The sequence below is a fragment of the Kogia breviceps genome, chromosome 5, assembly GCF_026419965.1.
Source record: "Kogia breviceps isolate mKogBre1 chromosome 5, mKogBre1 haplotype 1, whole genome shotgun sequence".
NCBI classification, from domain to species: Eukaryota; Metazoa; Chordata; class Mammalia; order Artiodactyla; family Physeteridae; genus Kogia; species Kogia breviceps.
The window spans coordinates 84,667,869-84,682,525 of record NC_081314.1 but is presented as its reverse complement, the minus strand read 5'-3'; the positions used below and the strand labels follow the sequence as shown (position 1 = coordinate 84,682,525).

General features: G+C 50.1%; 1 protein-coding gene across 1 annotated transcript; it reads left to right on the top strand.

Moving 5' to 3' along the window:
• Positions 1-1,236: 1,236 nt before the first annotated feature.
• On the top strand, positions 1,237-8,416 carry NR1I2 (nuclear receptor subfamily 1 group I member 2). The gene is given in 9 exon segments (XM_067035354.1): positions 1,237-1,363; positions 2,841-3,028; positions 3,874-3,904; positions 3,907-4,136; positions 4,138-4,148; positions 6,163-6,300; positions 6,490-6,623; positions 6,983-7,088; positions 8,272-8,416. Coding segments are annotated over 9 exon segments (1,110 nt in total).
• Positions 8,417-14,657: the final 6,241 nt, after the last annotated feature.

Sequence of the window (14,657 nt, the reverse complement as noted above, 5' to 3'; positions counted from 1 at the left end):
ATGGAATTTAAGAGGTGATCATTTCCACCCTCTGCTGGCTAGATTTCACACATTCCCAGGCAGTGAGGAACAGGTGCAAACCTCAGAGTAAATACAGCTGGACTAAATTGAAACTGCATAGCTAACTGGTCTTATTAAATTCACATGAAAGAGAGATCTGGCTGGCACATACCAGTCACCTAGTCACTGTCATTTTCCTGCCCACAGGGCATCATTCTGTAAGGAGGGCTGATGTAAGAGTGGAATAGGATCAAGACTGGGGGTGTCGGCTGGCACCCCATCGACCCCAGTCCAGATGGACATCTAACAGAGCTCCAGGCCGTCTCTTTCCATGATCTCTTGCCAAGTAACAAACCTCCCCCAAACTAATTAAACCAACCACCATTTTATCTTCTGTCATGCTCCTGTGTGTTGACGGGGCTCTGCTGGGAGTTCTGCCCCACACAGCATGGGTAGACACTCAGCTGGACTGGGACACAGTTTAGGCCATAAGAAGGTTAAGATCTCTAAAAGGCATCTACCCCCTTGTCTCCCTCCTGGCACAGCTGTGCCGGGACGTGTGGGTGCAGTGCCCCCTCACTCCACTATTACAGGTCTCTGAACCTCTCTGTTCCCCTAGGTCCATCAGGAGAATCTGCTTTTCCAAGGGGGAAGCCTTTGTCCAGTGAGGTAGAAAGCTTCCCATGGCCTATCCGGTCCTCTGGCTGCCCCTGGCCCCCCAGTCTAGAATGGGGGCTGGGGAAGGCAGGGGGCTGGGGAAGGCAGGGAGCTTCTTTTGTCTCTTATACTCCTGGGGACAGGTTTCCCCTGGCTTCCTCTTCCAAGAAGGAGAAATCCAGGAAGAGGCCGCCTCCTCAGAAACCTGGGGGTGTCTGGGGCTGAGGGGGAAGAGGGCAGGGTGCGGGAAAGACCAAGGCTTGGCCTGGCGCTGAAGCATCCCAGAAAGCAGCTCTGTTGCAGGCCCTGTTGGAAGCAGTGCCTGCCTCCTGCATGAATGTTGCAGGACAGTCTCCTCCCCCGCTCCCCTGCTCCAGCCGGCTCCGGGGCCCCTGGGGAAGCCCAGCACCCACCGACAGAAGCCTGAAAAGCCTATACCCCTCCTGTGGCCCCAACCCAACTCAGAGGCAAAGGCAGGGCCCACAGAGGGTGTGACTAGTGTCCGTGTCGGGAGGGTACAGGGAGCCAGGGTGCCCCACGCGGCCTACCTCTTGCTCTTTGTCCTCTCGCAGCACAGCCATGAAACGCAACGCCCGGCTCTGGTGCCCTTTCCAGAAGGGCACCTACGAGATCACCCGGAAGACCCGGCGGCAGTACCAGGCCTGCCGCCTGCGCAAGTTCCTGGAGAGCGGCTGCAGGAAAGACAGCACAGACCGCGCATGCGGGCGTAGGCAGGTGAGCCCAAGCAGGCTCGGGCCGCGGGATGTGTGCGAGCGCGTGCGCAGAGGGGCGGGCGTCGGCCTGAGGCCAGCTGCGTCTCCTGGAGCGGTGGAGGGGTGGAGTGGTGGAGCACGTCTCCGTTCTCTGTGCTGGGAGGCCAGGTTCTCTCCGGCCAGGGTCATGCCCGCTTCTCCCCTCTGTTGCGCTTGTGTGATTCATTTTGTTCCCTTCATAGTTGTTTAAGGCAAATTGGGGGCGGTGAATTGGGGACGGGAAGCTGGAGACGCGTGGTGTGTTATGACCTCCTGCCTTCCACCAGCTGCCCAGACCCGGGGTCATCCGAGGAACTGTATGCCGCCAGTGACAGGGGGGTTCTCATTTCCCCTGTCCAGCTTTGGTATAACTGTGCTCCCAGGGACTCTGAGATTAAAGCACATGGGGAGGGCTTCCCTGGTGGCGCAGTGGTTGAGAATCCGCCTGCCAATGCAGGGGACACGGGTTCGTGCCCCGGTCTGGGGAGATCCTACATGCCGCGGAGCGGCTGGGCCCGTGAGCCATGGCCTCTGAGCCTGTGCGTCCGGACCCTGTGCTCTGCAACGGGAGAGGCCACAGCAGTGAGAGGCCCGCATACCACACACACAAAAAAATAAATAAATGAATGAATAAATAAATAAATAAAGTGCATGGGGAAAAGGCTGGAAGCTTCCAGAGCGTATTTCTCTACATCAATCACAGAGGGACCCGAGGCCTTGGGCAGCCTTTCAGGGGCCAAGTTCCTTGGGCATTTGGGCAGAGAGGCTTTCCTGCAGACCAACAATCCCTGCCGTCCCCTCCCTGCCAGGATCCCCACAGCTTTGCTCTGCACACACAAGTGGGCCCCAGAAATCCATGGAAGACCCTAAGGCTACCGGCTACATAGGAAGTGGCTGGAGTCGATATTTCTTGCTAAGCAGTAATCCCAGCTCTCTGGGGTCTTGGAGACCCAGAGATCTTGGGGGACTCTGAGTGTCTTGTTGGTATCTGATCCACCAGAAAAGAATGATCAGGTGCATTTATTGAACAACTATTATGTACCAGGAGCTGTATTAGGCATTTCCTGTGCAGTGTCTGATCCTAACAGCAGTGTGAGGTGAGCACTGTTACTCCAGATTACCAAGAAGGAAACTGAAGGCAAGAGAGGTTAGGGAGCCTGTCAAGGTCACCACTAGAAAGTGGCAAAACCGTCACGCAAGCCGGTGCCTTAAGATCCAGAAGCCTGAGCAATTCCCATCGCTCCACGAAGTTGTCTTGAACCCCACAGTCACAGGCAGCACACACGTCCTTCCCCAGGTGTTTCTCCAGAGGAGCCCAGAGTCCTCGAGAGTCTGGAAAAAGGCAGGTTTCTTGTCACGAGCATGTCCCCATCCCCTACTGCTGCCCGAGCCCCTGCAGGTACCTGAGGCTGCTCCTGGCTATCCCTGCAGTGATCATGTCTGACATGGCTGTGGAGCAGAAGCGGGCCTTGATCAGGAGGAAGAAGAGAGAACAGATCGGGACTCAGCCCCCTGGAGCCAAGGGCCTGACTGAAGAGCAGCAGATGATGATCAGGGAGTTGATAACCACTCAGATGAAAACCTCTGATAGCATCTTCACGCATTTCAAGAATTTCCGGGTATGAGGCTTTAGAGACAGCTCAGCTCCTGCGCTAGCTCCTCAGAACCCCAATCTCATTTCCAGCGGTTCTCCAAGAGTGGCCCCTGGACTTGCAGCAGCAGCAGCATCTGGAAACTTGTAAGAAAGGCAAAATCTCAGATCATTCCCTATCTCCTGAGTCAGAAACTTTGAGGTTGGGGCCCAGCAGTCTGTGCCTTGACAAGACCCCTCAGGTGATTCTGACTCATGCTCAGGTCAGAAACTCTGCTCTCTCCTTCCGCAGCAGGTAGAAATTGAGTCTGAGCCATAAATGGAGTTACGGAAAGCTGAGTTGCCCCAGGGTTGCTGGCGCTCAGGGCTTCATGAGGACAGGGGCAGGGCCTGCAGGGGGCATGACATTTGTGAACTGGTTTTACTGAACCAAGAAACTCTAGTGATCTCAGCAATGGTAGCCGTGTCTGACCCCAGTGCCCTCTTCCACCTGTGCCCACAGGTATCTCGGTGACCCGTCCAGCTCAGACAACTGGTAGCCAGTGGCCTCCAAAGTCTGTTTCTTTCCATATTTAGTTCCCAGATCCTTTTCTCTGAGATTCCTGAGTGCAAGGTCAGGGATGCTTGGGACACACCCCTGACCAGGCAGGCATGTGAAGGACCATGAATTAACAGATCCACCTGATAGGAGAAGACCAAAAAGAAGGAACAAGTGCCGTGTGTGGAGGTGGGGTGTACACTCCAGCCACTGTGCAGCCACTCAGGGTGCAGCTGTGGCTGTGTGTGCCTGTCTGGGGCCTGTGTCAGAACCTGTTTGGGAGAATATATGCTGTCTCTCCTCTCTTCTCTCCCCCCTTCCGGCTCACGTCCCAGCTGCCAGAGGTGCTTAGCAGTGCCAAAACGATTTGGAGTCTCTGCAGACTCAGTCAAATGAAGAAGCTGCCAAGTGGAGCAAGATCAGGGAAGATCCGTGTTCAGTGAAGGTCTCCCTGCTGCTGCAGGGGGAAGACGGCAGCATCTGGAACTACAAGCTCCCAGCCGACAATAGTGGGAAAGAGATCTCTTCCCTATTGCCCCACGTGGTTGACGTGTCAACCTACATGTTCAAAGGCATCATCAACTTTGCCAACGTCATTCTCCTATTTCAGGTAGGACACAGGGGCTGGGTGGATGGTGTGGAAAGGAGCAGGAAATGGCCAACAGGTTCAAATGGTCTGGGGTAGATTTCTCTGAATTTGGGGGACGTTGGTGCCAAAAGACCCTCCTTTACCTCTGCCCCCAGGGCACCTACCTGGTCCTGCTGGGGAATGGAGCCCTCGCTGTCTGTATGGCTCATTCGCTTTGTGACTGCGGCCTGCCCTTTAACCTGTGTCTCAACCTCCTCATCTGCTAGACAGGGGCTAATAATGCCTACCTTGCAGGGCCGTTGTGTGGAATAAGAAAATATCTGGAAGAGAATTCATCACATACATGGTGGACGTTCAGAAAGTAATCCCCCTCCCCATATCCCCACAAAGGGGCAGAAATCACAAGTTGACAGTTCAAGAGCAAAGGAAGAGTTGGAAGGAAAAGGAAGGAAGTCCAGAGGGAGAAGAAGGAAAGGGCCAGGAACAGACGCTGGGTCACTGGCAGTCTGTTGCCTAGAGAAGGCTGAGAAGGAGGACAAGGGGCCGGGACGCCCCAGAGCTAGGCGTGAGGGCAGCAACCACTGGGCAACCACACCCTTCTGGTGTAGTGGTAACCACAGCCACATAATATGGAGCCTGTCAGGGCTGGAGATGGCACTGGGCGTGTCTTCCCTGGGGCCAGCCACTGGCCTTGCCAGGCCTGGGCAGGTGGAGCTGAATCACACATGAGGAGCCCTGATTTCATCCGCAGGCAGAGGGCAGGTTCTCTTCCAGGAGCCCACAGGTTGCCCTGTGGGTGACGCGTAGGACTTGTTTACTGGGGTGACGGTGGCCACAGGCTGGAGTGGGGTTCAGATTGTGGCAGAGTAGGTCAGGGGAGCAGGGAGAAAGGCCCCCTTCCACGCATAGACCTGGCAGATCCCCACCAACATCTCATGACCCAGACCCTACCACCAGAGTGGGAGGCCACTCATTTCTCGTGACAACCAGTTTGGGGTACAACCACCCCAGGAGGCAGGAGTTGCTCTCACCTTCATTCCACAGATAGAAAACCAAGGTTAAGGCACATGCACGGGATCACAGCTAATCAGAGGGGCCAGCTTTGGAAGCAGAGTACAGCCTCCAGAGCCGGTCCCCTGCCAGGTCCTGGGCGGGGAGCTGGGCGGGGCCGGGGGTGAGGGCAGCAGCGAGGACACATGGAAGGAAAAGATCAAGTTCACGGCATTTGTGGCTCAACGCTGTGGATCTAAAAGAAGGGACTGAACTCCCGAGGAGACCAAAGCCAGGCAAAGGTCCTCCTGAAGAGCTCCCTCCTGGGTTTTCAGTTGGAATGCCTCCATCAGTGGGGAGATGGGGGCCCCTCTCAGGTTGGGAGGGGTGTCAGTCTAACCATGAATACTAGAGGCATCCACTGTGGCTGGGCCTGCGGGTGGAGCTCAGGGCATCCAGGCTGCCTGGAGAGAAACAGAAGAAACAGCAAATCCAAAACAGACGGCAGGAAGCAAATAGCCCTGCTGCCTGGAACTCATGCTGGAGGACCGGCACTTGCAAAAGGACTGCAGTCTGGAAAGACCTCTAGGAGGCACAAGGACAGCTTGGCCCAAAGGACTAGCAGAGTCTACTTAAGTGAAGCTATAGGGGTACTCATTCCAAGTGGGGAAACCGAGGCAGAAAGCAGGAGGCCAGGGACCAGGAGCCAAGGCATCGGCTGGGGGGGTCAGTGGCTGTGCAGGGAGCTGGAGGAGATGGGGCTAGGCTGTAAGGGCCTGGACACCAAGGTACATCAGCAGTGGAGAGTCCCTGAAGGTAGCAGGAGACCAGAGGAAGATGGCAGGGAAGAGGAATCTGCTTGCTGGATTGGGACAGGGAGAGATGGGAGGCAGTTTGAAGGCAACTGCAATAATCTGCAGGGGTAGGAGCCCATCCTCCCTCTCCTCTACACCACCCTCCCACCCTGATTCTGGATTATGGGAGGGGGTGCTGGCCTGTGGCAGTTTCCTAGGAAGCGGCATCTCCTCCTTATCCTCGCTGCCAGGGACCTGCTCATCAAGGACCAGATCTCCCTGCTGAAGGGGGCCACCTTTGAGCTGTGCCAGCTGAGATTCAACACGGTGTTCAATGCAGAGACCAGGACCTGGGAGTGTAGTCAGCTGTCCTACTGCTTGGAAACCCTGCAGGTGCCCGAGAGATGCCTGTCTGCCCTGGCAGAGGGTGGGAAACAGCCGTGGAGGGAGGAGAGGAGCCACGCCAGGTTACATGCGTCCTGGGATTGCAGGGCATAAGATTGGGCAAATGGGGAAAAAGACCTTGGTGAGGGGAGTCTGGGTCTTGGGTCAGCTTCCTGAGACGTTTACCCCTCCAGCCTGCACCCACCCACAGGTGGCTTCCAGCAGCTTCTACTGGAGCCTGTATTGAAATTCCACAACATGCTGGAGAAGCCGCAGCTGCATCAGGAGGAGTATGTGCTGATGCAGGCCAGCTCCCTTTTCTCTCCAGGTGATAACCCCACCTGTCCTATCTGGCTTCCCCGTGCCCCTCCCCCACCTCTCCAGGATTGCTCACACCCCATCAGCGTCAGCTGAGGGAGGCAGCAGCCCCTCCTTTGCCTTCCCCAGGGAAGATCCCAACGGATGGCCTTGCCCTCCACTCACTGCTCAGCCAGGATAGGGACTCTGGCTGTTTTCTCCTAGGGTCAGAGGGGTGATGCAAAGCCCTCTTAGCTCCCCCCTCACTTCCTTGCCTGGGAATTCCTGGCTCTGGAAGGTGGTTGGCAATTTGTCCCCTCTGGGATGGACCAAGCTTGTCTCAGCCCCCATGGCCTTGCGGGGACCGTACCACCTTCTCCTCCCCACCAGACCGCCCAGGTGTGGGGCAGTGCCGCTTGCTGGACCAGCTGCAGGAGCAGTTCGCCATTACCCTGAAGGCCTACATTGAGTGCAACCAGCCCTGGCCCGCCCACCAGCGAGCAGCAAGCAGGGAGGGTGTGAGGGGGTGTGAGCCCTGCCCCCAGGCCCCCGACTGTTCTGGGTCTCTCTGGGAGCACAGACCACAGCTGCTCCTGGGGAAGCCTCTAATTACCAGGGCTTTGGGACCCTGCTTTGTGACCTCCACTGAGGCCTCCTGCCCAGTCGACCTAGAACAGCTACTGTTTATTGAGAAGAGCCAGCTCTGGTGCCAGTTTTACATGCATATCACCTTTCATCTTGAAAACAGCCCCATGCAGTGGGTGCCATCATATCCTGTAAAGGACTGGGGGCTCCGGGCGACTGAGCCGGGTCCCACCCCCGGCAGGTGGGGTATCTGGAGATGGATCTTTGCGGGCCAAGTCTACAGCCCACACCCTTGAGCACTAACTACCTAACCACCTCCCAGGACAAGCAACAGATAAGGGGGTAGGAGACTCCTTAGTTAGTTCTGGTCACAACCCGAAGGAGGAAGGCTGCTCAGGTCTTGACCAGATAGAGGCTGCCACCCCTTCACTGGGCCTCAGCAGTCCTGTGACCTGGTGCCGTGGCCCTGGGCTGGACAGGGGAAGGCCAGCGCTGGGTGTGCTAGTGTGAACATAAAACCTCAAGTCCTTACTTGGCCTGCTGCAGCTGGCTTTTGAGCTTGGCCTCCTGGGATGCTGGGGGTGGCCATGTTTTGCTTTGCTCAGCCCTCCCCTGTACGGAGCCAGGAGGCATCATGGGGAAACTGAGGCACGAGGTGTGTCTCAGACACCAGATCCCAGGCTAGATCCGGGGAGGGACTGCTGCCTGCGGTCCGTGCCTCCACAACTACTCCACCCGATCCTGACCCCCGTCCATTAGCCACGGCAGTGATGTCCCCCCGGAATGACCTATTCACGTGATGCCTGCAATGCCTGGTTTTCCCACAGACGTCCCTGTGTACAGGGACTCAAGCCCAGAGGAGGAGGTGCGAGTGGGAAGGGTGGGTCCACACCTCCAGGGCCCCAGGCTGTCCTGCTCCCTCCTCTGCAGGCTGAAAGGGAAGCTTAAGGGATTCAGCCAAGCCTTGTCTCTTGGCTGACCTGTGAGATGAGATGAAAACCCTCAAACATGTTCAATTTCAGAGGGTCCCCAGTGTCGGTGGGGGAGGGCAGGGCGGGCCACACCCCCCAATGGTTCTCCTGACTGGCCGGCAGTTTCCTGTTCCTGAAGATCATTCCTACGCTCACCAAGCTCCGCAGCATCAATGTCCAGCACACCCAGCGGCTGCTGCGCATCCAGGACATTCACCCCTTCGCTACCGTACTCACGCAGAAGTTGTTCAGCATCACAAATGGCTGAGCGGCCGCCCCACGGCAGTCAGAGCCAGAGCCCTGGGAACCAGAGCCACCACTCCTGGGGCTACACAGACAGATACTGACAATGCCGGGCAGGTCCTGCCTCTCCAGGGAACTCACAAAGATAGCCGTGAGGATGGCGGGCTAGCATTCCTCAGCCCCCAGCTCATCCTGGGGAGAGCCAAGCCCTAGAGCCTTACATGAAGAGTATGCTGGCCCCTCGGTCAGGCCCATCGAGAGGCAAGGGCACCCTCCCCTTAGAAAAGGCCCTGGGTCTGGGGATCTAGTATCATGGTGGGAGAGGGGATAGGGGATATGGTGCCTGGGGCTGGGGCATCTGAGGGTCTATGCCCACACCCAAGTTCATTAGCTTCTTGGGTATTTTCACTGCTACGTCTGCTACCCCTGTCTTCCACTTGCCAGCCGTTCCCAACCCACAGCCTCCTGTCCTGAGCTGCTCCGTGGGTTTCAGGCCTGTGTCCACCAGCAGGTGCATTAGCGTCTGAGGGAGTTTTTTAGAGAGAGGTCAGAAGGCCTGAACCAAATGTTACAAGCTTGTCATTACCTGTCTCTGTGTTTATTCTTCCCTCCTTCTCGGCACCTCATTCTGTGGCTCTGCATCCATTAAAACACATCATTAAGCACCAACAATGTGCAACCTGCTGTGGGGAATACATGCTGACTGACATGGAGCCTGACCTTGAAGGGGTTATACATGTGTGTGACTTGGTGCAGGTCTGCTTCACAACGGACCTGGGGCTGGGTGGCTCCTGAGGCCCTTCCTTTCTGGGGGAAAAAAGACATGTGGGGGTGGTGAAATAGAGATATTATATATTTGTATATATTTCTAAATTTTTAATATTTTACTATTGCCCTTTACATATCTGAAGACTATTGGTGTGAGAACATAAAAATGCATTATTTGAGCTTCCCTGATGGCACAGTGGTTAAGAATCCGCCTGCCAATGCAGGGGACACGGGTTCAAGCCCTGGTCCTGGAAGATCCCACATGCCGTGGAGTGACTAAGCCTGTGTGCCACAATTACTGAGCCCGTGCTGCAACTACTGATGCCTGCGCGCCTAGAGCCTGTGCTCCGCGACAAGAGAAGCCCCCGCAATGAGAAGCCCGTGCACCGCAACAAAGAGTAGCCCCCGCTTGCCGCAACTAGAGAAAGCCCGCGCGCAGCAACGAAGACCCAACAGAACCAAAAATAAATAAATAAAATATATTTATTTTAAAAAATGCATTATTTAACTTGGTTTGCTCATATTATTCTATATAAAAATTTAAGGGCTTCCCTGGTGGCGCAGTGGTTGGGAGTCCGCCTGCCGATGCAGGGGACGCGGGTTCGTGCCCCAGTCCGGGAGGGTCCCACATGCCTCGGAGCGGCTGGTCCCGTGAGCCATGGCCGCTGAGCCTGCGCGTCCGGAGCCTGTGCTCTGCAACGGGAGAGGCCACAACAGTAAGAGGCCCGCGTACCGCAAAAAAAAAAAAAAAAAAAAAAAAAAAAAAAAAAAAAAAATTTAAATAAATGATTTGAAATGTAGTAATTAATTTAAAATGGTTAATATTTTGATGCAAATGAAGCTACAAGTTAACTAAATTTTAAGAAACAGATACTGGCTTAGCTTTTACCATTTTACAGGAAGGCCAGACTTGGAGAACAATCATTGAGACTATAAATCAAAGCAAACAAACATATTCTCTGCCATCCCTCCAGCCTCTTCTGCATCAAGGGGACATAGAACGCACTCATTTTAGAAAAGAAACTGAGGGGAAAGGAGCTCCTCTTTCCAAACACAATGAATGCAGATTTTGCCCCCAGTAATTGTGTCTAATTATACTCATTTGGAAATATAAATGTCATTTAACTGTATTCATATATACATCTCATCTTCCCCATTGAAACATTTTGCGTGTGCTATTCACTCAAGAGCCTGAAATGGTTGTTAAATGTAGACTACGATAAGGTGAGAGCAAGGTGAGATTAAGGTGGGATGTAGAGTAAACTCCCATCTCCCAGTATTGATTTTAAAAACACCTGGGCAGTTTCACAAACATTGAATTGATATGTACATATGAATTACATATATTATAAAAACTAAGTGCAGTCCAAGCACAGTTAAGATACAATGTTAGATGCACAGAATAGCTCACACTGGATACTTCCTTTCAGCAGCTTTGTGCATCTCCAGTTTACAGGGCTAGGAGGCAGATTCAACTTTCCTACTCTCAAAACATTTGAATCTCCCTATACTCCCTTCCCTGAGCCCTTGAGCAGTTGAATTAAATGTCAGTTTCTTGGCATCCCTGTGGCCCCCATTCTTTTTCTAGGTCTTGCTTCAGTCAGGTGAGGATGGAGTCAGTCTCCAAAGCTCAGGAGAAAAGCCCTTCTAAATAAGTTACTGCTTACCTTCTGGCTTCCCTGTTAGAGCCCTCTGCCACCAATCTCTACGTGGCCTGGACTCTAAGGATCCAGTTAAATCCTTGACATCAACAACTCTTTTGGGAAGGCCCAGGGTGTCCTCTCCTTTCTGGAGAAAAGAGGATGTAAAGAGAAACATACATTAAATGGACCATCCCTTCCCAGCTTCTGACAACTTGTGGGCCTCATCGTGCCATCTTCTACAACTGTTTTAGTTTTCCCCTTAACTGCAGCTCTCCTAGACCTGAAGGTGCCAGTGGGTGGGTGAAATATTTTTGCACCTGAGAGAGGGGTGACCGCCCCATCACTTTTGCTCACTTCCTTTCACAGACTTTTCCATGAAGGGGAGCTGCAACCTGAGTGCTCCCTTTCCTAACTACACTTCTAGAGCACCTTCTCAACTGGCATCCAGCATCTCCTGAGACATGATCCCAAAGGACTGGTTCATCACATTTTGGAAGACCTTAAAAATTAACGATGCAGTCTTTCAGGAGTTTTTAAGTTAAAAAGATATCTTGCTCAATCCCAATTCAAATATGTCAGGAAATAATAGTATATCCCAAACAAATGCACTTCAATGCCATCAGGAGACCCATCCCACAAGTGACATCTTGCATATTTGCGCTGATCCCCATCCCTCCCCCCAAACCCCCGCAACTTGTAAACATGTTAAACTATTTTACAAATATTAGCTAAGCCCACCACCACAATAAGTAAATAAAGAGGACCAGACTTTATCCAATATAAATTTGTTTTTATTGAAGCAGCAGTCACATGACTTTATATCTAGCCTTTAGATTAGGCCTGACAGAGTGAGCCAGCCCTAAAAAAAAAAAATGATGTTTCTTTTTGCACTAAGAGACATAACATGTTTACATACATCATCCAGTATTGGAAATGAGCAGACTCAAACACAACATGTGTTGGTTACCTGGGAGGTACAGCCCCACTGTTTGTGGTGTTCATATAATTCACAGATACTCCCAAAGACCATTACTAATGGGATGAAAGTTAAAAGAAAATACAGCTACACCAAACCATGAATACAGTAATCAGACAGCAGCTTATACACATTTTAAAAATTTGTCCCTTTCAGGGATGTATTCTTTCTTTTCAAAGCAGTGTCTGCAAAGCTTCCTCTACATCAAAGCCAAAGGTTTCCAAGATGGAAGCTGCACCTGTTGGGGCTATACAATGGAATAAGATCATTTGAAAGAACTAGTGTTCACATCTTGATTTTTATAAGAAAGATTCATGTTTCTCTAATTGGAGGAACAAAGTGGTGATGTGACTACATATTGCAGTGGCAGAATAGGTAGGGTGAAGAAAAGAAGGTTGGGTACTGAAATAAAGACCACACACTTGTGAATTTTAATTTCATTTCCAGGCTAACCTACTTTTTATTTAATGCAAATTACAGTACCAGTTAACTATTTCCAAACCAAGTCACATAGAACGAAATGTATTTACAAGGGAATGGGGAAAGGGAAAAAAAACATTGAGCATACTTTTCACAAAAAAGTTTATATTTAAAATGAAAAAAAAATCAGTCACAGAGGCATTCAAGTAGTAATAATGTTATACAGATTTTGCTTTTTCTTTATATCAAGACAGATTTGCACAAGTGTTTGCAATAGTTTGTATACAACCCACAGTCCTTTATATATATATATATATAATAAATTTTGTTTTTTAGATTTGATTTTAAGATGGAAGTGGTCACGCTAATTGGTATGTGTACAGGCCCAAGTGATCCATCGGCAACACATTTATGAATGCAAATTTTACAGGCAAGCACATTTTCATACATCTATCTGTATCTGCCTGTAGACAGATATAGTAAGAAAAAAAACTTAAAAAATTAACACAAGGAAGTCTACTTTGTCAAGCTAACCCCTTATGTACTGGTTGTCATTTTGCTTTTATTGCAGAGGTGCAAAACGGAGCAACAAACTTGAATAAAATGTCATAACCCTTGTGAAAATAATCCAAACCCCAGGGATTACTTTCAAAGCCTCTCAAACATAGACCTTACTTAATCTGGGACTCTACTCTGCTTCTAGTTGTTTCTCTTATTTTCAGTGGCTCAGGTTTCTATCAGAAAAGACAGATTTTATTATAAAGCATGCTTAGTTTATTTTTCTGTATAGGGGAGAAAGTTTTCGACTCTGTGATTAGATGATCACTAACATGAACAAGAAGAATCAGATACAATTTTGGTTTAAAACAAAGAAAAATCCCCAAACTTCTGGGAATCTGGCATTGGCCAAACTTCCTTTGGAAGATTCCAAAGTTAAATCCCTTAAAAAGGAAAGGGAAAAAGAAACGAAATGCCAGTGTCTTTATATCCACAGGGATAGAGAATACAATAGTCCTCTCAGAAACCTTTGCATTGGTGCAGACAAGATGACTGGTTAGGCAGGCTTTGTTAAAACACAAATCAAAAATACGTGTCTAAAAATTAAGAGGACTTAAAAAAAAAGGACACAGCATGTTGCTGGAAAGAAGGTGCAGTCTTCTGCCTTGCTGGAATGAACACGTGATATTTCAAAAATAGCAACCTTTGGTTTGGTAAAGTTTGTTTTTTTCTTCTACTCAAGACATATGGAGTACTTGGAGGCAAAACAAATTTGATTTTTTTTTTCTTTCAAAAAAGGCCTTCATGATGTGCACACAGTAGGAATTAAACTGATTTTTTTCAAAGATAAATTAAAATGACATTTCATTAAACAGGGGTAGAGGTGGTGGTGGGGGGGAGGAAAGTTCCTCATCACGCGAGCGGCAATCGTGCAGCAGCCACTAGTAATTGCACCAGAGCATTTTAGACAACTCATGTATCAAAACTGATACATTAAGAAACTTTGATTTATAAATCTAATTCTCTCTCTATTTCTTTCTCTCATTTGGGAGGGAAGTAGACAAGGAGAGAGAGAGAGGGTGGAAGTCTCCCGGAATCTGCTGTTTGTAAGACCCATGGTTAGGGCTTGGGGACAGAGACGAGCAAAATCTAATCTATTCAATATCCTCCAGCTCTAGGGCTCCCTGGCACTACACTAAATCCCTGGATGGACCGAGTGAAATGAAACTGGTCACTGCAACTGAGGAGGAAACAGATGTTCAGAACCAAATCAAAGGCAGGGCTTAAATGAAATCAGATTATGAACATGGTTTCCTCTTTCCACTCCTGAGCATGGTATCACTGAAATTAACTGTGGAAGGGGCAAAGATACTGTGTTATGAGTGAGCTATTATTTCAAAGGGAAAGGGGCAGGACAGGGAGACATGGATAAAGAAACCAATTAAAACTTCCAAAATGAAAAACAAAAAAAAACAAACACATGGAAGCGAAGGCACTCCAAACTATATAGATACACTATACATTGCTAGAGTTATTGTTACAATAATACAGGCCGGTACCTACTGTACAGAGTTAAAACTATATGGCTTTAAAAAGCTCGTCTACAATTTGTCTGATTATTAAACAGAATCACTGCCCTGAACAGTAACTTTTTGCTCATTAATAACAGTTCCTGGGTCCACATATTTACATACAAAACAATAAAACTTAAATTTAAAAACATTGAAAGAAAATATAATGTACAAGCTTGAATTTGGTGAGGAGCTTTTATTATTATTATTATTATTATTTACAAAAAGATATTCAGAGACCTGGATCTCACTTGTATAAAAGAGTTCTGTGATCCCGCCATGATCCTTGAGAAAGAAAAATCATGCACCTCAGCCCTCACACACACACACACACAATAAAATAAGAGAAAAGCATTTGACTTTTCTCTCTTCTTCTCTTACCCCATTTGT